The 24,692-nt window shown below is 39.2% G+C and overlaps 1 protein-coding gene across 5 annotated transcripts in view; it reads left to right on the forward strand.

Annotated features, from left to right (window-relative positions):
- Window positions 1-24,692, forward strand: part of LOC121954401 (spectrin beta chain, non-erythrocytic 1) — a 143,802-nt gene that overhangs the window by 93,723 nt on the left and 25,387 nt on the right. For all 5 annotated transcript variants that reach the window (XM_088086689.1, XM_042501882.2, XM_088086690.1 and 2 more), the window contains 24 exons: window positions 1,711-1,884; window positions 4,842-4,933; window positions 5,331-5,411; window positions 7,540-7,655; window positions 7,764-7,876; window positions 7,991-8,178; window positions 8,839-8,956; window positions 9,166-9,324; window positions 9,587-9,682; window positions 9,814-10,020; window positions 11,520-11,673; window positions 11,823-11,974; window positions 12,105-12,323; window positions 12,954-13,034; window positions 13,429-13,635; window positions 13,800-14,011; window positions 16,429-16,566; window positions 17,239-17,359; window positions 17,921-18,136; window positions 18,311-18,730; window positions 20,118-20,320; window positions 20,818-20,908; window positions 21,012-21,158; window positions 21,839-22,102. In XM_088086689.1, coding sequence (XP_087942815.1) covers window positions 1,711-1,884; window positions 4,842-4,933; window positions 5,331-5,411; window positions 7,540-7,655; window positions 7,764-7,876; window positions 7,991-8,178; window positions 8,839-8,956; window positions 9,166-9,324; window positions 9,587-9,682; window positions 9,814-10,020; window positions 11,520-11,673; window positions 11,823-11,974; window positions 12,105-12,323; window positions 12,954-13,034; window positions 13,429-13,635; window positions 13,800-14,011; window positions 16,429-16,566; window positions 17,239-17,359; window positions 17,921-18,136; window positions 18,311-18,730; window positions 20,118-20,320; window positions 20,818-20,908; window positions 21,012-21,158; window positions 21,839-22,102 — 3,969 coding nt within the window. The remainder of the gene's footprint in view (window positions 1-1,710; window positions 1,885-4,841; window positions 4,934-5,330; window positions 5,412-7,539; window positions 7,656-7,763; window positions 7,877-7,990; window positions 8,179-8,838; window positions 8,957-9,165; window positions 9,325-9,586; window positions 9,683-9,813; window positions 10,021-11,519; window positions 11,674-11,822; window positions 11,975-12,104; window positions 12,324-12,953; window positions 13,035-13,428; window positions 13,636-13,799; window positions 14,012-16,428; window positions 16,567-17,238; window positions 17,360-17,920; window positions 18,137-18,310; window positions 18,731-20,117; window positions 20,321-20,817; window positions 20,909-21,011; window positions 21,159-21,838; window positions 22,103-24,692) is intronic.

The raw sequence follows: 24,692 nt of genomic DNA on the forward strand, positions 1-24,692 counted from the left end.
CCACCAGACCAAAAAAGCTATTTGTGTGTAAAGTAGTTCCACAAGTTGTTAATAATCAATCAAATGATGAAATATCAGTTATAGGCTCCAAGCCTTTTTTTCCTTTTCATACCTTATATGCGGGAAAAAAATACTTTGGTTCTTTTAATTATTTTCTCTTTTATATTTGTATTTATTGTCATGTTCACCCTCAATGGAGTTTTTTGTTGTTGTTTACCGAATGTTTGTTGTCTAAGTGCAAAGCTGTCAGACGGAGACTCTGAAGTAAACAGGTTATCACAGTGTTAAGTCATAAAATAATATCTGAATCATTCATCATCTTTCATTCTGCTGGAAAGGCTCACTGATACTCGCAGGTGATGCCAACACTTCCTGTCTGTTATCACAGGAACATCACATGGAACTCTGTGTTTGTATTTGTTTTTAGATACCAATTATCTCATTAGACCAACAAAGACTTCTTTATGTGAATGTGTTTATTACAGAGGTCAGACGGCTCATTTACAGTGACCATGTTGTAAAATTAAAAACACAGGGCTTGTCAACAAAGGTAATAGATATTAATTTACTGGTAGGAAAGAAAGTAAAGTCATTTTGTCTGACAGTATTGATGGGCTCTCTGAAGGTATGGAGGTTATAGATGTTTAAAAATGATATTTTTATATACAAAGTAATTTTTTTTTTAATTATTTTATTTATTCGCACCATTAAAAACAGTAACAAAGAACAGGTCGAAAAGAAAAAACAGGTAATACAATAAATTACAATACTTAGAATAAATGTCAAAAAGATAAAGACAAATTATGAATGTGAATATAGGAGAGTGTGTAGAGTTAAGATGCTGCCTGAGTAAAATCTAAAAATTTAAAACACGTATCACCTGTTTTTGGGTTTGTCTAATGTGTGCAGTAATATTCTTAGAGCTTGACCATAACATGAGTTAAGTTTGCTGTGCAGCATAACTCAAACCCAGAAGGTAGTGTGTACAATTTTAAACAATGCTACAGTCTAAAAAATAAGTTATGAAAGTTTAATTATCTGATTTTCAGATATTCATGTCTTCAACAAAATTCAGAAATTACTCTACAAATGTGATGTTTATAAGAATTTAATTAAAAAAAAGAATAATAGTCCAACTCAATTTGTTTATCAATTTTCAAAAATGTTACCATAAAGAATACTAAAATTCAGCAGTTGTTTCAGCGTAAACAATCGTTTGGTGTACAGTCTGTGCACCAGAATATTTCAGGGCTTTGTTGAGTCATTTAATAAAAAACTGGACAATCTGAAGTCATCATTGTATTTACATTACATAGAAATTGGTATGCAGTTACCATTTCTTTAATATCACTCAGCTCAGACCATTAGCTCACTTAATTTTCCTCCTCAGCCTCCCAAGATTTTTGGTGAACTATTGTTTATTTGTTTATTTGGAGATTTTTATCGCTTTGATTCTTAACAGCAGTCTTTGCATGATTGCATTTAGATTATAATTTTGTTTTATTGTTTAATAAAAGTTGTCCTTGTTCATAATCAAAATAACTTTCTCTCAGTAGAAAGGACAATAAAAATAAACGTGTCAGTTTTGAAGTCGGTCAGCTGTGTCCACAGCTGTTCTCTTCTTCTTCGTTTTAATTTGGCAGCAGGAAACAGATCATGGTTCCTGGTTTTTCAAGGTTGTAAATAAACTTGAATATGTTTTTGTTTCAGCCCAAACCCACCAAGGGTCGGATGAGGATCCACTGTCTGGAGAACGTGGACAAGGCCCTGCAGTTCCTGAAGGAGCAGAGGGTCCACCTGGAGAACATGGGCTCCCACGACATCGTAGACGGAAACCACCGCCTCACGCTGGGTCTCATCTGGACCATCATCCTCCGCTTCCAGGTAAGAGTCAGCTGTGCAAGTGTGCATCCCGACATGAGGGGAACTTACTCTGTGACATCAGCTTAAATCAGAGGGCTGAACCGATGTTATGGGTCATTTGGTCCATATGTTCAGTTACATTTAAAATTAAGGAGTACACAACTTATGTTTGTACCCTCGTTTGGTCCTTTCACCTGCAGATGAATTGCTGTTACTATTTTTGCATCCCAGTTATCCTACCTGCATCACATGCTAATAATTAATTTGGCATCCCCACATAAGTTTAACTGATTTTTTCATGTATTCTCAAATTGTGGAACTTTATGTTATAGGTGTTGTTTGGACAGCAACTACTCCTCTTAAAATAACTTAAATGAGCACAGTCTGTTTGGGTCATTACACTTATTTGGCATCCCCAAATGGGTTAAATGAGTTCAGTTTGGTCAGCAGAGATTCTGATAGTGCGGCCTATCTGGGGCACTGGATTTAAATAATGGTTTGCATTACTATTTTTTGGATCCCAAAACAACGACAGTATAGTTATATCAGAGCTGATGGCCTTATGTACAGCCTCATACTCCATCCTATTTTAATGAGTCACATAATATAAAGGGATGCACAAATATAATTGGTCTGATATCATGTGCAGACATTTGTAGATCAGCCAAGTGAAAGTCAGCCAGCAATTACTATTAAGTTGAAAAGAACGTACTTAACAAATCTGCAGCAATGTGTTAGGATGGGAATCGTAAATAAAAAAAAAAAGAAGAAAAATCTTGCCTGGGTCCAGATCTTTGAAACAGCCCACTCCACTGACTTTTGAGTTGACTGAACATGAAAACGTAGTGCAACGAGACAATTCTGTTTGATATCAGACTAATATGAATCATCATTAATATTTTTAATGAAAAGATAAAGTGCCTCATTATTTCTGCAGATGATTGCTGTGTAAAGTTAAATCCCTTTTAATCCCAAAACTGTGACATTGCTGAATCTTTAATCATTTCCTGAACGATTAGGAGTTGTCAGTTAAATATTTTGCTGTAATTTTTAATACATTTTTTAAAGTGTGAAAACTGTTAAACTGCTTCTTTTAAGGGTTTTTTCTCTGCCTCAGACTCATTGATCTCAATGAATAAGACCCTATTAAATTATTGCAATCACACTCAGATGAAACACTCGTCATGTTACTGTATGTTGACAGGGTTGTCGTGTCACTCGGGTGATGATGTCATCGTCACGCACAGTGAACAGTTGGGTGAAAAGGATTTATATTTTATAAGCCGTGAGGATTAAAAAAAACTCTTTTTAGTGGTTTTAAATCCTGCAGTGGGTGAAATCGAGCCGAGTGCAGAGTGACAGCAGGACCACTGTGTGTGTGTGTGTGTGTGTGTGTGTGTGTGTGTGTGTGTGTGTGTGTGTGTGTGTGTGTGTGCGCGCCATATATGCTGCAGTGGTGTTGATGTTGTTGATTTGTGGCTCAGATGCGGCTCACGCTTTTGTCAGACTGAGACTGATGGATGTCAATCAATGAAGGTGAGATGTTGGAGAGTTTGAGTGTGTGTGTGTGTGTGTGTATGTGCTCTGCTGTTTTTATGAGGACTTGCTGGTGTTAAGGACAGTGTGGAAAATGAGGACTTTTTGGAAAATGCTGACATTGTCTGACAGCTAGGATGTTTTCAGAAAGCGGGGACATGTTGGGACAGCGTGGGCTGTTTCAGAGGGCGTGGATGTGTTTTGAAACTGCAGATATTTGTTAAAGTGAGGACAGTTTTTGAAAGGATTGACATTTTTATAAAACAAGGACATTCTGAAAAATGAGGATATGTAAGGTGTTTAAATTAAGGACGTGTGGACATGTCAAGAAAGTGAGGATATTTTGTATAAAGAATGGGTATTTTTAGAAAATAAGGACATTTTTGGACAGTGAAAACATCCAGTGTGCACATGGTGAAAGGTGAGTACAGTTTTTAAAAAAGTATGGACATTTTTGGACAGTAAGGTCTACAGGTTTTTTGGGGGGTTGTCATAAGAACTAGGTGAAGCTTAGAGTTTTGGGAGTGCATCATTAATGTCCTCACAAGTATGGAGGTGCAGATGTGTGTGTTTGTTGATGTCAGAAGTGAGCGTGAGGACGTTTGTGCAGCAGGGAACGCGTCACGTCAGTGGCAGACCTCACTCTGGATGGATTACACATGCTCGAGTGAAAGTTTGAAAACAGGAACGTGTGTGATGTGTTGAATCGTCTTGCGTGTCTCAGTGTCAGTTTTTAAAAAGTCATCTGTGTTATTTTATGTGTACTCTGATTGCTGTTAAAACATGTAATGCTGTTTTCAAAGCTTTGAAAGAAAATGGGTTAAAAGAACAACTTGGAACATTTTCACAGTTATTTAATTTGTTTCGGGATGCCATGATCTCTGTATGAACTGTTGCTCTTAATCTTTTTTATGCATGGCATGTGTGTAAAAATAAACCAAATATTTAAAAGGTATTTCCAAAAGCTGAATCAACAGCAGGGATTTGTTTATGGTAAATACTTTTTGCATAATTTCTTGTTTTTAAGTCAATTGTTATTGCCTTTATGGTGATAATATTAAAGTTACGTATTATTTAATGTAAAATTTCCCCTTTATTCCCTCCGTGTTGTGGTATAGTTTATCCAGTTTCCATTATAAATGTGTCTTTACATTAATAAGGGAAAAATCATTCAATAACTTGATAATCAAAAATCAAAAAAGAAAGTTAAAAGAGCTCCATGCATGCTTTTAGTAAGTTCTCAAACATAACATTATGAATAAAGTCAAGTTAACTGTGCCAGAAAGAAAATTACAAACAAGATTTTACTCCATAGTTAATGTGTGAATAAACCATAATTGTTTTATGAATTAAAAAATGTGCATATTTTGCAAAAAGCCAGCGTCTATCTTATTAAAGTCTTTTCTACATCATCACTCTGTCTGCTTGTCTCTGTGTCTCAGATCCAGGACATCAGTGTGGAGACGGAGGACAACAAGGAGAAGAAGTCGGCTAAAGATGCTCTGCTGCTCTGGTGTCAGATGAAGACAGCCGGGTGAGAGTTAGCACACGTTTAAAATCATTTTCTAACATCTACAGACCACTGAGTGTTAGTGCTTCTCCAGAATTTAGACAACATTCTCTATCATCCCTGTTGCTTCCTCTACCTCTGAAGTTAATATACAAATTGGAAGTGATCTTTATTCCCCAATAGCTTTAACTTTTCCACCATTAACCAGAATTTGTAAAGGCCTTAGTTCTGTTTGCTGAAGTCGAGGCGAATAAAGTGTGACAGTCCCCTCAGTGATGGTCTTATTAGTTTAATTACACTAACAGCACTAAATAAATGTAATATGATATGAAAAAGACAAATGGTGCACCACTAAGTACCTGTTCAGTAGCACCGGCTGATCCGAGAACCTGACGAGCTGTGATTTCCTCTTCCTGTCCAGATATCCAAACGTCAACATCCACAACTTCAGCACCAGCTGGAGAGACGGGATGGCCTTCAACGCTCTCATCCACAAACACAGGTAGGAGCTCAGGCTGAAACTCATCACACACCACACACACTGGTACAGCTACTGCTACTTATCTACGCTATGAAGTCATTTTTACAACAAAACAATGATTTTTTGACAATTTTGGACACAACACCAGTTACAGCACAGTGGAGATTTTTTTTTACTTGTAAATGGATTTCCTTTTATATTTAACATAAAGTTGGTCAGTTAAGTGCTCTCTCAGTTCATTGTTCATACAGGCATAAACGTAACATATTTCCAAATGTTTGCACTTAAAGTCATACAGCTTTGTAACAATACGGACATTGTGCGTAAATTAACTCCATGTTGCCAGTGCCCGGATCTTGCTGCTCATTTGCCAGCGAAAATCATCCAGATGAAGCCAAACAAGTCATGCAGCTGACTCTTGCTGGCTCTTGGGCTGTTGTTTGAACTACATATTGGTACTCCACATTTTACATAAAAAATATAGAGACAGTTAAAGAGAGAGAGACCCGCCCCACTCTGTCTCAGACTCAGATCTAACTGTAAAACTAGTTTGAATCTCAATATAAACCAAGATTACGTTACTACACTGCCTATTTCTTGCCTAAAATGTCTTCATAAACATAATTTAGTGCTCTGTTTGGTGTAATAACAGAATTTGTTAAAAAAGCGGGCATGCTAGTGTTTCCTGTATTGTAAAAAATGGAGGCTGAAAAAACTGAGATCACACTGATGTTTTCATATATATGCCAAAGTTCTGCTGGTGTGTTGTGCATTTCCAGTTTCTGACAGAAACTAGCATTACATCATCGCCCATCAGAGGAAGTGTTTGTTGGTCCGATGCTGCAAAGAGCATGGTGATAGTTTTAGGTAATCTACCTCTGGAGGAAAAGCTAATGCCACGGTCCCTTTTCTCTGTTTTCTCTTATCATGTAGCACCAATTTCAAAAGTATCTTTTGAGATACTGCTGCTTTATAGGCAGTCGTGTTTTATTAAAAGCAGTAAAATACTTTAACTTGTTCTAAGAAAAAAATGCTGCATAGTCAGACATTTCTCTGCTTTTCTTGCCCGCCAGCAAAAAATGATGCCACATGAACCATTTGAAAGCTGCTGTTTAATCATGTGAAATATTCTACACAAAGCAGCTTTAAAGAGAAATGTTGTCCTCATTACCTCATGATCCACAAACACAAGTAGCTCCAACATCACATCATGCCTCATGCACTCTGTTTGTCCTGCTGTAGCACTGCAGTCTTTTTTGTAATGACTGCAGTCTCAGCTGACAGTCAGCAGACTGTTTTCCTCAAACCACACTGAGACTGAAAAACATTTCTTTATGCACATTCAACCCAACAAAGCTGATATTTTGAATAGTCATGCAGCAGATTAGAAAACATTATTTATTTTTTTTCTGCTAATTATTAAACATTTGGGGTTTTGTGTTTGACTGAAATCTCCACTTGACCTGGAATTAATGTTCTTTTCTTTCTAGTTTGAAGAGTTAAAAACAAGAGAACATTTGAGAAGAGTGCATTTTAGTCACGTATCCACATCTCCATTTTTCAAGACTGCTGAACTTAAAAACATCCAATCGTAAGGTCATAGGTCATACTGAATAAGACCTGCAACAGAGGTGGCACTTTATATAAATTAAAAAGATCTTACACGTGTTGGGAAAAAAAAACACATTTTATTCAAGATAGGAGCAAACTGAAGGTTTCAATCAGAGCCTTAGCTGTGCTAGTTTGTGAATTTGGGGGTTTTCACAATTTGTGGGTGGAACTTACACATGTTTGGTGTTTTATGAGCCTTTATGAGATATTCCAGTATTTTTGGACTCAGTAATCTTTTTTGACTAATTTTATGCCAACAAAATAATGAATAATTTAAGTGTAGAACAGGCTGAAGATCCTGATCCTCGTGTTGGAAAACAAAAGTTCAAAAGTAAACATGTTAACAGAATAACAAATAAAGAAAAAAACTATGAAAAATAAAAGTAATTAAAGCATTTTAGAATCCTCTTTTGGGGAATTTGTGCCAAATTTTAACATTTCTCATTTTCAGTTTTTATTTATTACTTTTTAATTTAATCAGATTTTTTAAATTAATTAATTAATTTATTTTTTACTATTTTTGAATTCTTGTCTTCAGACCGGACCTGATTGACTTTGATAAGCTGAAGAAATCAAACGCACACTACAACCTGCAAAATGCCTTCAACCTGGCCGAGCAGCACCTGGGCCTCACCAAGCTGCTGGACCCCGAGGGTGAGATAGCGCGCACGCACACACACACACATGCACGCACACACATGCACGCACGCATTGTCATATAGTGTGTCCTCTAATCTTTGTTTTCTGTGTGTGTGTGTGCAGACATCAGTGTGGACCACCCTGATGAGAAATCCATCATCACCTATGTGGTGACTTACTACCACTACTTCTCTAAGATGAAGGCGCTGAAGGTTGAGGGGAAGAGAATCGGAAAGGTGACCATCCACCCCTCTTCACCTCGAATAGACTCTCATCTCCGCAGACATTAAGGGACCATGCTGGTGTTTGTTTGTTTTTTAACATCTTCGCTCCTCTTTTGTATATTCCAGGTTCTGGATAACGCCATTGAGACAGAGAAAATGATTGAGAAGTACGAGTCTCTGGCGTCAGACCTGCTGGAGTGGATCGAACAGACCATCATCATCCTCAACAACAGGAAGTTCGCCAACTCTCTGGTGGGAGTCCAGCAGCAGCTGCAGGCCTTCAACACTTACCGCACCGTGGAGAAACCACCAAAGTCAGTCAGCTCTGGATACACGCACACTAACTTTAAACACTTTCCCAAACTTTACCATTTCAGCCTCAGCTCCTTTTGATGTATTACGTGTCATAATATCACACTCCTCAAAAATAATCTGATGGTGTGTCATATGCAGCTGTTAACCCTTAGAAACCTGAATAAAGTGGCTAGATGTCTTTCAAAGAAATGAGAAAAAGGCAATGAGCACCTGAAGAAGAAATGAACAAAAAAATTAGAAAGTCGTTACAAAGAATTACCCGAAAATTACCAAAAAAAGAGAGAGAGAAAAAAGAAAAGAAAAGTAAAAAAATAGAACAAACAAGGAAATGACCTTTAAAAAAGTGCAGAGACATAATAATGACATTTAATCCTAATTTGAAATATGTAATTATGATCATGCTGAATTTAGCTTTCTGGACATTTTTCAGTTGCTTTTTTGGAAAAAAATAAAAAATAAAAAGTTTCTAAATCTACAAAATCTTGCAATTTGTGTGACAGTTATTGCCATGTTGCTCGTTGCCTTTTTTCACAATTTTTCTGAAGAAGAAATCACACTAAGTTTTTAAATACTTGTGAAAGCTGTCTGAACGCAGCAGAAGCAAAGTGATGTCACTCCAGGCTTTAAAGGGTTAATGATCTAGTTGTGTATGTTTGCAGGTTCACAGAGAAAGGAAACCTGGAGGTTCTTCTGTTCACCATCCAGAGTAAGATGAGAGCCAACAACCAGAAAGTATACACTCCCCGAGAGGGCAAACTCATCTCCGACATCAACAAGGTGACCTCACCTGCTGTGATGTCATCATACGCTCTAATTAGTCTTAATGCGTCAATGATCTCGAAAACTTTAGTTGATTTCAGCATAGAGACTGAGCTTCTCTAAGTTATCAGTATTTCATTATAATTTTAACACTTGATGGAGAGTTCAGGTGCATTTTACCGCTTTAACTGATGTTTTATGTCTCGTGTGGGTGTGTTTGTTTTTAGGCATGGGAGCGTCTGGAGAAGGCGGAGCACGAGCGGGAGCTTGCTCTGAGGACGGAGCTGATTCGTCAAGAGAAACTGGAGCAGCTCGCCCGACGCTTCGACCGCAAGGCAGCCATGAGGGAGACGTGGCTCAGTGAGAACCAGAGGCTGGTCTCCCAGGTAACACACACGTCCTTTTTCTATGTATTTGTTTAATTGTTTATTGTCAATTGATTTCATCTTTTCAAGCATTTGACCTTACAAAGACTCGAGCAGGACTGAACGTTGTCGTAAATTAAATTAAATTAAATTAATTTATGCGGCATGGAGTATGTGTGCAGGCGTTAAAGTCCTATATGTATATAATTTGTTCATATGTTCCCCTGTCCTTCCTTTGTACCCTCCCTTCCTTCCTTGTTTCCTTTTCTCTCTCTTTCTCCAGGATAACTTTGGATTTGACCTCCAGGCCGTAGAAGCAGCCACTAAGAAACATGAAGCCATCGAAACAGATATTGCAGCGTACGAGGAGCGCGTTCAGGTCAGTTCATCACCTATTTTCTGATTTTAGCATCTTTTTGTGACATCTTTTGTGGTTTTGGAACCCAAAACAAGGCGAGTTCTGTGTTTTTCTGTCCATTCATCCCTCCTCCTCTCATTTCACTGGTGCAGGCGGTGGTTTCCGTGGCAAAGGAGCTGGAGGCGGAGAGTTACCATGACATCAAACGCATCACGGCCAGGAAGGACAACGTGATCCGGCTGTGGGAGTACCTGCTGGAGCTGCTGAAGGCCCGCAGGCAGAGACTGGAGATGAACCTGGGCCTGCAGAGAGTCTTCCAGGAGATGCTCTACATCATGGACTGGATGGACGAGATGAAGGTACGGAGTGGGAGTGAATCTGAATTTATTTTAACAAAAGTTCTTTTTCAGCTGTCGGGGTTAAGATAATATTGAAGATTTCCATTGTAGTCCTTAATGAGAAAAACTACTGAATATTAAAATATTACAGACATTACCAGCATATCCTGAACCTTGAACTGTAGGAAGTCGACCTCACGTGTTAAATTTATTTGTCAGTTTAGGTGAATTGAGAACATTTTTAATTATAATTGACAAAATTATTCTTAACCCTATAACACCTTGATCAACATCAGTTTTCTTGTGGTTTATTCATACACCTTCCTACAGGATTTAAACCTCTGAAAATTGAGAAAATTGGTTTCATTTCTTTGAAAGTTAGCAGGGGGGAAGTTAATATATATTAACAAAATTGGGTAAAATGTACAGAAAACTACATTTACATTTTTATTTTTATTTTTTGCTTACTTTCACTTTTTTTTTTTTTTTAATTAATTAAAAATTATTATTAATTATTAATTAATTGCTATTTTTTGGGCCAGTACTTGTTTACTTGCTCCATGCCCTCTTCCCAAGAAATCAAGCCAATTTACTCAGGTATCAAAGGGTTAATTCTCTGATTCTTTCTGATGAGTGAACATCTGATTTATTCTTGATTGACAGCCAGAGACAGATCAAGTTTAAAATTAGGCAATTTTTCAGTTTTCACTTTTTTTTCAACTGTGGAAGACAATGGAATACAGGAATTAATTTGCTGAACATTGAAGAATGGACTTAGTTGTATCAGAACCCAAAAAATTGACTGTTTTTGGCAGAACAGTGCCCTCTCTCTGTGCTGTGCTTTAAAGCGATCCTCCAGATTTTCCTGAAAATACTAATTTGTCATGATGCCACTATGTTTTTAGTTGACAAAGTGTGAAGTAGATATATCCGTGATTTTCAGCAACATTGATTGTGACAATGTGCCTTGTGGAAATAGCATGTATTCTCTCCATATACCAAATATAGTGGTAATGACATCCAGAAATAATACAGTGCATGTTTTTCAGCTTTAATGGCTGTGGGGTCAAAAATGTCAGTTTGAATGGGTTTCAGTGGTGCATTTTTAGTGCTTGAATGTAACAATTTTGTTTCCACAGTGTATATTCGAGTTATTGTGGGGGCTGAGCTGGAAATCCCACGATTAAACAAAAATAGAAAATCAAGCTTGCCAAAATGTATGCCAGATGCATGAACACAGCCAAAATTATCAAAACTTGAAAAACGCAAAGTAAGAAAATGCACCAAACAGTCCCTAAAGGTTGAAGTGTCATGCTTGCTGCTTGCTTAGTGCTGCTGTGTCTTACTCTCGCACTTGCGGCCTCAGACTCAAACTTGGCCTTCTTGTCTAAACAGAGTAATCAAAACAAAGGAAACAAGTAAATTCTGAAGTACTACAGTCTCAGAAAGAGAAGAGAAATTATACAAGTTATGTAAACAATATTATGGCAACAATTACACCAGCCTCTCTCTTCCTGCAGATGCTGCTGCTCTCTCAGGATTATGGGAAACACCTGCTGGGTGTGGAGGACTTGCTGCAGAAACACGCTCTGGTGGAGGCCGACATCGGCATCCAGGCTGACCGAGTCCGAAACGTCAACAGAAACGCTCAGAAGTTTGCTGATGACATGGAGGGTGAGACAGACAAACTGATGGGTAGATGACATTTTAGATTTACTTTCTCTCGCTAGTCTGCTCTCAGTTGTTGTTTGTTCAGATTAAAAAAAAAAAAAAAAACAAGAAAAGAGCATGGCAATGATGATTTCACTCTTCCTCCTCCTCAGGTTATAAGCCCTGTGATCCTCAGATCATCAGGGATCGGGTCGCTCACATGGACTTCTGCTACCAGGAGCTGAGTCAGCTGGCGGCTGAGCGGCGAGCTCGCCTTGAGGAGTCCCGCCGCCTCTGGAAGTTCTTCTGGGAAATGGCCGAAGAGGTTATTTTGATTACTGTTATCAAAATAATTGATAGTTTACTCGACAGTCAAGTAGATGTTGTACTCAAATTACCAAACGTTGTGTTCTGAGGTGATGTAACTGTTACCTGAATGTGTCTGCGGTCTGCAGGAGGGCTGGATCAGGGAGAAGGAGCAGATCCTGTCCTCCGAGGATTATGGGAAGGATCTGACGGGAGCGTTGCGACTGCTGAGTCAGCACAAAGCCTTCGAAGACGAGATGAGCGGGCGAGCTGGCCACCTGCAGCAGACCATCAAACAGGGCGAGGAGCTAGTGGCCGACAATCACTTTGGAGCCGACAAGATAAAAGAACGCATCCAAGACATCCAGGTATGCTGCAGCCGAGTTTTTATGAGGAGGCTTTAAAGTCTATATTATTTAACTTTTGGGGCTTTTTAAAGTATTATTTTCAGCTGCAGGTTTATTTATCCAATCTGAATTAATACAACAAGAATAGTTAAATAATATCAAATTCTGCCAAATAATGTTTATGGAGTTTATTTGCAACTTATTACATTATTCATGTTGTTGCTGTATGTCACTTTATATTTTATGGAAATCTGGTGTCAAAAAGAATATTTAGCGCTGACTTCATCAACCTTTATTTTGAAATTCAGGCTTGTTATACATATCCTGTTTTCTTTTTTGGGTTGTGATTGAAAATAAGATGGTCACAGATTAAGTGTGTAACATACATCACCATCAGCTTTGTTATGAAGGGCCTGATTTTATTGCTCCAATGACCTTTTTTTAATACCTTATTAAATAAATACAACTGTGATATAATATGTCTTATGTATTATGTATTATGTCAATGATCTGGAACAAACATGCAACAAATGTGAAGAGTAAACTGAGGACAAGATGAATGTAAATAATTCCTCAAACACCCAGAGTGTAATATTACTATTATAACTCCTTCATCTTCTCTTTTTCCTCCTCCTCCTCCTCTCCCTGTAGGAGCAGTGGGCGGCTCTGGAGCGTCTCTCTGCCGTCCGTAAAGCTCGTCTGCAGGAGGCCTGCAACCAGCACCAGTTCCAGGTGAAAACACAAACTCACATTTTCATAGTTTCTCATACAAATTGATGGATTGAATTTAAAAGAGAGAAAGAAGCAACACTTTCTCTTTGATGTTTCACTGTATCTTCCACCTCATGTGATTCATTTCTTCCAAGTTATATAACAATTAAAAAGACACCAAGATTTACTGCTTTATTCTAAAATAAAGTGAATGATTTTCTTCTGAACACAAATCTGTAAAACATCAGTACGAGGACATAAAAATACTCAATAAATGTATCAGTTTTCTGCTCATGTAACAAAAACAAGTCCAGATAGGACTTATTCGGATCGGAAAAGAAACTGAAAATAATTTGGTTTTTTTTGTTGTCATAGTGTTTTTGATAATATTAAATTTTTCATTTTCTCCCTGCAGGCCGATGCGGATGACATCGACACGTGGATGCTGGACGTGCTGCGGATCGTCTCCAGCGTGGACGTCGGCCACGACGAGTTCTCCGCTCAGGCTCTAGTGAAGAAACACAAAGATGTGGCCGAGGAGATCGGCAGCTACCGGCCCGTCATCGAGGCTCTGCACGATCAGTCTCGCACACTGCCGCCCGAAAAGGCCAACTCTGAGGAGGTGAAGCTCTCACAGACACAGAGAACACAACACCGACCAGGGCAGAGTCTAAAATGACAGCAGGAAGGAGTTTCATGTTGAGGATTCAAGCCGTGTTCATCATTTGATTTCAGTATTTCTGTAGTCACTGATTTCCTTTGGTTGATGTTGGTGTGTGTTTGCAGGTTAAGAGCCGGCTGGCGGGCATCGAGGAGCGTTATAAAGAGGTGGTGGAGCTGACGCGGCTCAGGAAGCAGGCGCTGCAGGACGCTCTGGCTCTCTACAGGATGCTGAGTGAAGCCAGTGCCTGCGAGGTGTGGATCGACGAGAAGGAGCAGTGGCTCAACAGCATGGAGATCCCCGAGAAACTGGAGGACCTGGAAGTCGTTCAGCACCGGTAAGGACCACACCGCAGAGTCTGTGAGGAATATTTGGGAACCAGGAGTCTGGGTTTTTAACTGCATGGAGCTTTTATTTTTGTAACACTTAACAAAACAGTAAGTGCTTCACAGTCAGATAAAAACATAAAACAGTAAACACATGACAAAGTGTTTATAGGCTGGACAAACAAGTGGAAACTGTCTTAGCTGGCTGTGATAGTCTGAGACAGCTAATAATGCATCAAACGCACACTTCAAGTGGCACAACAGCATCTGAAAATATGATTTTTGATGTACAGGTGGTCACAGGACCCTGTGACATCACTGCTGAGTGTGGTCAGAGGTGAAACAGGCTTGAATCTGACTGCCAGAGAGGGCAGCAAATATGCTTCTCCTGTTTAATGACTTTTTAAACTTGCTTAAAGAATTAATTTCTCCTTAAAGAAACCATAAACTTGCTGTAAATCTTCCACAGTGAGCAGCTGATCCTGTCATGTCATTTGCACTGGGACAAGGGACCATCGTCATGCTGACGGTGCACTAATGTACGCTGACATTTGAGCAAAACTTTTATAAGAATAACAACAATTTAAAGTTAAAGTTTTACTGCTATTTAATGGATTCCCAAATCTTAGGTGACTGATCACTCTTTAAAGAAGGGTCTCAATAAAATTTTAGAAAAAAATAAAAACTGTCATTAAAATGTTCTAAGTTTCCTAATATTTTTCTGACAAACAGCTCAAAACCTGAAAATATCAAGTCAGCAATCAAAACAGCAGGAAATCCGCAACTTTTAAGCTCGGAGAATTCATTTTCAAAGTATAGATTAATTATTTTTCTGTCAATTAACTGAGAAATTATGTCAGCTTTTAAGCACCAATTTAACTTCTACCTCAGAGGAGCACAATCATCTAAACACTAATGGTGGGATTGGAAAGGATTGTAATCAAAATAATTTGTGGTTAGTTGAATTTAACGTGCAATCAGCAGGGTTTTAATTAAAATCCAGTTTGAGCTGCATCAGTTTGAGCTGGTTGTTTGTTTGCGAGCTGCAGCAGAGCGAGACAGTCACAGTGGGACTGTGGGAACCAGAGCAGTAAACTGTTATTTACACCAGACTGCAGGTTCCACACTGTTTAAGAGGCTGTGTGTGTGTGTGTGTGTGTGTGTGTGTGTGTGTGTGTCGGTGTGTGTGTGTGTGTGTGTGTGTGTGTGTGTGTGTCTGTGTGTGTGTGTGTGTGTGTGTGTGTGTGTGTGTGTGTGTGTGTGTTTTCTGCACTGTGGTTACATGGTTCATTCACAGGAGCTTCTGATTCTGGTTTTCAGCTACTTGTCCCTCCATATTGTTTGACCACAAAGCATCACATGGATTTTTTCCCAGAGAGTGGTTAACACTGTGCTTTGTGTGTGTGTGTGTGTGTTTGTGTTTATTACTGAAAAGCAGCAACAGTGGTCAGCTGAGAACACTTTTCGCACATTTTTTTTCTCTAAATTGCATCATGAAACCTGTTGAATTCATTATTTAGCAGGTTCTTTGCTCTTCAACCGGGTACATCGACATGGCATTAGCAGACATTAGCAGATTATTTTAGTTTAATAAAGCCATATACTGTAAATATTTGTGCATATGTGGGCCAATAAATAACAGTTAATGTCAGTACAAAAATATCAAAGATATGTTTAAGGTCATTTAGAAACAGTGTGTCTACCAGAAAAGTTTGTTTTTACACACACAAAAAAAATCTCTAAATATATCTAATGTTATCAGCCTCATAAATGGAATATTTGTTCTGCCTCTAAACTTCATATTTACTTGAAACTGTATTTTTCCTGTGAACAATAACATAAAACAAGAGTGAAAAGTTTCTAAACATAAAGTTAGCTTCATTGCATTTTTAAATCAGAATCAGAAATACTTATTCGATCCCTCTGGAGGAAATTGTGATTTATTGCAGTCCTCCGATGTAAAGCATAGAAGATTGTAGAAACATGAAAAAAGAAGTATGCAAATAAACAAGTAAAAAATGTTACACATTATGTAAAATATTTAAAAATGTAAAATTTGAATAACATGCTGAGTATCTGAAGTGTGTAAAAATAAAAAAATATGTCCTTTATGCCACATTACAATGTACAAAACTAGTATGTAAGGTTTAAAATATTTAAAAAATATATGTGCATTATGCTTCAACACAGTACATGCATAAGTAAAATAAACAATAAGATTCCAAAAAGGGAGTTAATTAAAATGTTCAACCAAATGTTCAAATGTTAACCCTGTCAGCTCCATACTGCATGCTTTCTGTAGTAATAAAAGGCCTTAAAGGCTCCAAAAATATTTAGACAAATTGCTTCTCAATATGAATAACACGTCTCTGTGAGAATTTAAATGTTCTTTGTCATCATATGAAACTTCCTCTTTCTCTCTGTGCAGGTTTGAGAGTTTGGAGCCGGAGATGAACAACCAGGCATCTCGAGTTGCCGTGGTGAACCAGGTTGCTAGGCAACTGATCCACAGCGGACATCCCAGCGAGAAGGAGATCAAAGCCCAGCAGGACAAACTCAACACCAGGTAATCTGAGACTAAACCAGCTGATAAACTGGGATTTTCAGGTCATTTACTCACTTTTTAACCTTGTAATTGAGATTATACAGGAAAATAAACTGGAATCAAAGGGAAAATTAACCAGAATTAAAAGGCTTTTCAGCACCAATGGCACGTTATTGGGATTACATTGATGATGGAATTAAGTAGGATTAAAATGGTGAATAAAGTGGGCTTAAACAGGTAAATAAATGGACAACAATGAGGTTAAAAGGAAAGGTAAACTGGAATTTAAAAAAAGAATAGAATTGAACTGTGATTATGGTTTATCCAAATAAGGTTTAACTAAGTAAAAAATGATGAGGAAAAATAACTTGGATTAATAATTATTAAAAATGTTTGTAAACGGAGGTTAAAAGGGGGTATCTTTACTTTGATAAGATGTGATTGAACAATAAGTAAACTTTTTAATAAACACATCAGGTAAATCAAGTTTAATACAGTTAATAAACAAAATTTAAATATTATATAAAATTATATCTATAATTTATAATTATAAAAAAAATATATTTATTTTTTATATTTAAAAAATATAGTAATTAATCAGGAAAATTAAAAATGACTTGTTAAGGTAACCTGGCAGGTACCTGGTTTAGTTTGTTGCTGATGGTGTCTCTGTCCGTCTGTCTGTCCGTTTAGGTGGAGTCAATTCAGAGATCTGGTGGACCAGAAGAAAGACTGTCTAAACTCTGCTCTCGGCGTCCAGAACTACCACCTGGAGTGTAACGAGACCAAGTCCTGGATCAAAGAGAAGACCAAGGTACCAAAAACAGCCTGCTTCTACAGCACTGTAATCTCCTGCAGCAGAGGTTTTCAAACAGGGAGTTCGAGTAAGGACGCAGAGTGAGACACAGTGTGTGGAGAGAAAGAGACGTGCTCTAAAAACTACAGGAAGCTAGTTATTGTAGTTTGGTCATTGATTTAACCGCTCACTAACTCGGTCAGCTCTCCAGCATCTTTTTTTCAATCATTGAAAAAAAGATTGTGTTTTAATGGAGACTATTTCCTAAAATGTAAAAAAAATAAATAAATAAATATGGAGGTTGAACCCTCTGCTAACTGACTGAATCCCCAGCAACATTATATATTCTAGTTACATCCCCCAAGCATTATTTTGGGAAATGTACTCTCTAAACATAATGTATTATTATCCACCAAAGAGAAGTAGCACAAAGATAATAGGAGTAAAGTCAAACATCCAGCCATTTACATTCACATTCCCATTTACATTCAGCCACATACATAAAATGAGGTTGCAGCTGTTGGTTTTTTAACTCTTGTCTAACTCACACGTCTTTCCCTCTCTCTCTGCCACCCTCAGGTGATCGAGTCGACCCAGGACCTTGGGAACGACCTGGCCGGCGTCATGGCGCTGCAGAGGAAGCTGACAGGGATGGAGCGTGACCTGGCCGCCATCGAAGACAAGCTGGGCGACCTGGGGAAAGAGGCGGACCGCTTGTCCTCCGAACACCCGGAGCAGTCTGAGGCCATCAAGGGGCGTCTGGCTGGAATCACGACCGTCTGGGACGAGATGAAGGTAAAGTGTCACACAGAATGATCAGGAGAACCTAATATCTGATCTACAGTCTGTTTTAAACCATAAACAAATTAAGATAAAGGCGTTTTCTTGTAACTAAGGCCTCAATATTTATGATCGAGACAAACTTTTATTCCTTTATGATTATACGACCTCTCTGTTTCCTGTTTCCAGGAAACCATGAAGAACCGCGAGGAGTCCCTTGGCGAGGCCAGCAAGCTGCAGCAGTTCCTTCGCGACCTGGACGACTTCCAGTCGTGGCTGTCGCGGACGCAGACGGCCATCGCCTCCGAGGACATGCCCAACACGCTGGCCGAGGCCGAGAAACTGCTAGCTCAGCACGAAAACATCAAAAACGAGATCCACAACTACGAGGAGGACTACCAGAAGATGCGGGACATGGGCGAGATGGTGACGCAGGGCCAGACGGACGCGCAGTACATGTTCCTGCGCCAGCGGCTGCAGGCTCTCGACACCGGCTGGAACGAGCTGCACAAGATGTGGGAGAACCGGCAGAACCTGCTGTCACAGTCTCACGCGTATCAGCTGTTCCTCAGGGACACCAAGCAGGCCGAGGCCTTCCTCAACAACCAGGTAAACCTGGGACGTCAACACACCTACACTTTTACTTTGGTCTGAACCACAGACAGCAGAGAAACGCATCTGTAGTGTCTGTCTTTTCTTTCTGAAGCACATTTAAGGGCCACAACTGCAACAATAACGACGTGAGCATCCACGCTGATGAGCGGTAAACAGCGGTGCAGAGCACACACTACGCACTCCATACATGTTTTTCAACATAAAAACACACATTTTGTGGTCCAAACTAGATGTTAGAATCTATGTTCGAGTTACTCTAGGAGTGATCCAAATGATATCGTTCGCCACTTTTGTAGTCATCATATTTGTAGTGTGGACTCCGCCACAACAACGATTTTTAAAAATCTTTTTACAGTTACAGTTGTGGTTATCGTTCATGGTATTACATATTCTCACACCCACATATTTCTCATTTAATCCTCAATATCCTCTTAATGAAGCCATATTTTATCACCATATCTGAATGAAAAACTACATTCTTAGTAGAAAGTAATATTTTTATTTACTTTAAATGCAGGTACAGAGGCACACGTGCGCGCGCACACACACACACACACACAAACAAACACACACACTGGGATCAGCTGATAACTCTCTTGACTGGGCGTCCATCCAGTCCAGTATTGTGTGGTAGACAAGATCTCTCACACATACTGTTATTGTAAAAGGTTGTCCAGAGTGTACACCACCTCCATCCAGTGCATGCTGGGAGAGGCTCTGACCTCACCTGACCCTGCACAGGATGAGCGGTTAAAAAAATGGATAGAAGTAGAATTGAAACAATTAGTTGATTGATCGACAAACTGAGGAGGATTTCCTGCTTTTCTCTCATACTTAATTGTTAACTAAATATCTTAACGGTTTGAACTGTAGGTCAGACAAAACATAACATCTAACGTCACTGTGGACATTTTTCAGATGACTTTATGTCCTTTTCCAACCTATTAGTCGACCGCCTTTTCATTATGAGAAGATCAGACGCTGCCACCAAGTGGTAGAAGTCCTTCATTACAGCAACATGTTTAGAGAGTTTTAATGAATTTCTGTGTTTTTGAAATTATATTATCAGATAAAATCAAATGAGTCCTTTTCTGACTGATGTGATGCACATTCAACAGGAAAGGACTTGAATTTATATGCATATATACACACAAATAACTACAAACATATATCTGTTCTACATTTCACTCTCTCAAATTGCATTCAAGTCCTAGTTGAGAAATCCAAATTTTTAGTTTCAGTATTTTCACTGTGACAATCTACTCCGTCATTTAGTGGATGAATGTCATCACTCCACTTTAATGTCTCCTCTGTGTGTGTGTGTGTGTGTGTGTGTGTGTGTGTGTGTGTGTGTGTGTGTGTGTGTGTGTGTGTGTGTCAGGAGTACGTCCTGGCTCACACTGAGATGCCCACCACACTAGAGGGAGCTGAGGCGGCCATCAAGAAGCAGGAGGACTTCATGACCACCATGGACGCCAATGAGGAGAAGATCAGCGGCGTGGTCGACACCGGACGACGTCTGGTTACCGACGGCAACGTCAACGCCGAGCGCATCCAGGAGAAAGTGGACTCCATCGACCAGAGGTGCCAGAAATACTTTGAGTTTGTCTGTTAATGTGTGAGAAAATCAATAGATTACCAATTTCATATTGATTTTACATGAAATCTTTCACCAAATTCCTAAACATTAAAAGTCTCTGGTTAAATCCTCACTAATGTCAAGATTTGCTTGTTTTTCTTTACTTCATTTGACAGGCATTGAGCGTGATGTTCTTTTTTACCTGTTTTCAGACAAACGTTTTAAGAAACATTTCAAATTATTATACATCATAGATGAAACTGGGTAACAGCTGATTTAAAGGCTACAGAACCAGGCTTGAGACTGTCACAGTTGAGTCCCCAAAATAAAACTAAATCATTAAAACTCTCCTGTCCTTCATAAATTACCTTCTCCCAACCTCTGCGCACCAGATTAGCTGCTCAGTTTCTTAAAAATGAGCTTTTATTATATCTGCAAGGAAAATAATTTTAAGTTACAGGTAAAACTGCACAAAATTAACATATAGATTTTTGTCCCATAGACATAAGAAGAACCGAGCGGCTGCCAGCGACCTGCTGACGAGGCTGAAGGACAACAGAGACCTGCAGAAGTTCCTGCAGGACTGCCAGGAGGTAAACACACATACTTTTATATTAAAAATGGTTCAGAATACCTGCACTAAAATTACTGTGTCTGTTGTTCACAGTTGAGGTAATTTTCTGTCTCTGTCTTCAGTTGTCCCTGTGGATCAACGAGAAGATGCTGACGGCTCAGGACATGTCCTACGACGAGGCCAGAAACCTCCACAGCAAGTGGCTCAAACACCAGGCCTTCATGGCCGAACTGCAGTCCAATAAGGAGTGGCTGGACAAGATCGACAAGGTGGGACGGGAGGAAAAGACTTATTTATTTTCACAGCACGTTACCAAAGGTGTCGTCCAACAGGAGCAATTGGTTTTAAATTAGTTTAATACAAGATGACACAGTTGACAATCCCTCTACAAAAAACAGTCCAACAGAAGTGTCGATAGCAAGTGATGGCCAAATCATGTTACCTTGGCCAAAATCTAATGCTGTCAAAAGGACAGTAATTTATTGTGCCATCAAGTATTGGAATAGCTGCCCCCTCTCCATACACCAATCCAAGAGTAAATCTTTATTTAGACATCATTTACAATTACATTACTTAAGCAGCTAATCATTCGTCCAGCATTGGTCACAACTTGTTCTTGTTCTCTGGCTTTTGTGGCTAATTCACGGACTGATCACGAGACTAGTCATGTGAAGTTTACTGAGTGTGTGTCACTGTTGATGCTTCAATGAACTTCTACGACACTTAACATGAACTGAGGCACACGTGATGGATTTAAGGATGAACAGTGATGTTGCATCTTTTGTGATTATTCTAATGTACATCAAACACACGCCTGTGTACATGATATGAATATGATGTACTGAATTTTGGACCCCAAGAAGATAAGCTGGTGTCACTGGCATCACTAATGAATAAATAAATCATGTGTAGTGATTAATGTACTGATGAAACCAACACTGTCTTTCAGGACGGGAAGGCGCTGATGGCAGAGAAGCCAGAGACGGAGGCCATGGTTAAAGAGAAGCTGGCGTCCCTGAAGACGATGTGGGATGACCTCGAGTCGACCACACAGACGAAAGCCAAGTGTCTGTTTGACGCCAATAAGGCGGAGCTGTTCACCCAAAGCTGCGCCGACCTCGACAAGTGGCTGGGCGGCCTGGACGGACAGCTGCAGTCCGACGACTACGGCAAAGATCTCACCTCCGTCAACATCCTGCTCAAGAAACAGCAGGTGAGGAGGTCAAATTGACCTGAGTGTTATTCTTCTTCAGGTCTTTGCAGGAATTGTACATTAACGTGAGCACAAACAGGGGCATGATGAGGATGGTTTTGCTCCATGTTTTGTCTGTTAGAGTTTCAAATGTTCAGAGGCTCGTCCTGCATCAGTGCAGCTCAGGTCACTGCTTTCTGTATCTAATCATTCATGTTACTGTAAACAAACTAAACTTCCTGTAAAGCCTCTCAGTTTGACTGCAGAGTTTCTGTTCCACTAAGATTCAGAGTGGAGCTGATGAATAATAATTTCGAAAGACAACTGAACAGTTTTCATATGATTAAAATATTTGTCAAAAACAAAACACCAGGGCCAGTAGCTCACCTGGCAGAGCCTCATGTACAGACTGTGTGTGTCACTGCAGAGCCACAGGTGGAAGTCTAGCCTGCGTCCCTTTGCTGTCATCCCCTCTTTCTCCCGCGTACACGTTTAAGCTGTCCTGTATAATAAAGGCAAAAGCCAAATTATAAATTAGATATTTCTGAGGAGCACATGAAGGCAGCATAAGTACACAGAGCAGAGATCATGGCTACAGACTTTAAGGAGCTTGTCGAAATTGTCTACAGTTCGTGGTCTAAAGTGCACAGCTCAAGTGTGTTTAGGACATGTCCAACTTCACTTTGCTTGATGAAAGACGCATAATCTGGGTGCAAAGTGAGGCGCCATGAGCAAAGCGGTGGTTTTTAGTCCATTAATAAATTACAGGTGTGTTTTTACTTCAGTCGATCAAAAGCTTGGTGCGCTTGCAGTCGGCACACTACTATTTACATTCTGCGTTGGAGAAGCGAGCGGGTTTCGGCTGAGAGTAATGAAGTAAGAGCAGTGATGTCTCTGCAGGAGATATCATGGGATATTTAAGCGGCAAAAATCAAAACTAGCTATAAACTTGACAGAGGACATTGAACTAAACTTGTAGCTTCTGAAATAATCACGAGGTTACGCTACTCTTTGTGTTTAAATGTGCATGGGGAGTCGGGCAGAAGCTCTGCTCTCTGCTTTATTCACATCTTAGAGAATGTGATTAAAATGAAATTGTTGATGATTGAAAATTGGCTATTAAAATGACAACTGTGTCGCTCTGAATCTGGCAGTGATAACAGCGTGCCGCTTTGTGCCTGGTGTAAGATAGGGCCCATTGTGTTTTGCGCTGTTTTTCCATCCAATTTAAGCTCCAAACAAGCTTCAGAAAACACATCATTAATCTGAGGTGCTAATTAAGACCCAGAGGTATTTTGAATTCCACCTATGTATATAACTGTGCATCTAAATTGAATTCTCTAATACTGTAACTAACAGTGATTGATCAGATTTAAATGCATCCTGCAGTTTGACCTGTAAATCACTTTGACAATGCAGAGAAATGTGATTCAAAGCATTTAAATTCCTGAAAGGAAACTCTTCTCCATTTTTACAGTCATGAAAGGAGAGTCGTTTTCTAACAGCGCTTTACATAATCCGTCCACTGGCGCTCACACACTCTCTCACACTCACACAGGAGTTATGTAATCTTTCATTTGATGTGTTACGAGCCTGCACCGAGTCTGTCTGTGTGTGTGTGTGTGTGTGTGTGTGTGTGTGTGTGTGTGTGTGTGTGTGTGTGTGTGTGTGTGTGTGTGTGCGTGTGTGTGCGTGTGTGTGTGTGTGCGTGTGTGTGTGTGTGTGTCTCCACCAGTAACAGAGACAGAGCTGGTGAGAGCATGAAGCCGTCCAAAGGATGATGTTGGTATTTTCAGTCTATTAGAGCAGCTTCACTTCTTATCATCCATCTTTTCTTCAGATCTGTGCTGTACCATCCTCTGTGTGTGTGTGTGTGTGTGTGTGTGTGTGTGTGTGTGTGTGAGAGTGAGTGAAGTGTTGGAGGGAGATTATTAGCTGAGTGTTTGATCTGTTGTACAGTGAGAGCGGGGAGAGAGAAAGGATTCCTCTCCTCCTCCTCGTCTTCCTCTCTACTCTCATTTGAACCCAGACTCCACCTTTTTTTTTTTTTTTCTTTTTTTACTCCACTGTGAAGCCGAATGTTATTACACTGTCTGGCTGCTGGAAGATGAGCATCAATTTGGCTTTTATTTTAGGCATTTTTTATCTTTTCATAGCAGTGAAATATTTTTGGAAGGTTAACACAGATTTTTACAGAGTCAAGGAGAAGATGAGACGAAGCCTCTGAAGCATCTTTAATCTTTGTAACAGCTGTTGTTTCTCCTTATTTTTTTATTTTATTTTTATTTTTGTGGGGCCAAACCTTTGACTCCTCTGTTGCGGCTCAATCAGATTATTTTATATCTTGTATATTTATTTTTTGTTTTATTCTTTTTTTGTTTGATTGATTTAATACGTTTTTTTATTGTAATGTTGTTTGTCTTTTCATTCATTGTTCTCTCCTCATCAGAATATTTTTGTTGGCATTTCTTCAAAAAACTTTTTTTAACTATTAATTTAACTTAAAACTCTTAAGTCAACCTAGTTTTTGTCAGAGCTTTCATCTACATCTTATGGTCATTTCCAATAGATGAAGTTTGCTCAGTTGCGAGATCACGTCTTCTGAGGAAGA

Source organism: Plectropomus leopardus, chromosome 13 (assembly GCF_026936395.1).
Source record: "Plectropomus leopardus strain MGB_pleo_1.0 chromosome 13, ASM2693639v1, whole genome shotgun sequence".
Taxonomy (NCBI): Eukaryota; Metazoa; Chordata; class Actinopteri; order Perciformes; family Serranidae; genus Plectropomus; species Plectropomus leopardus.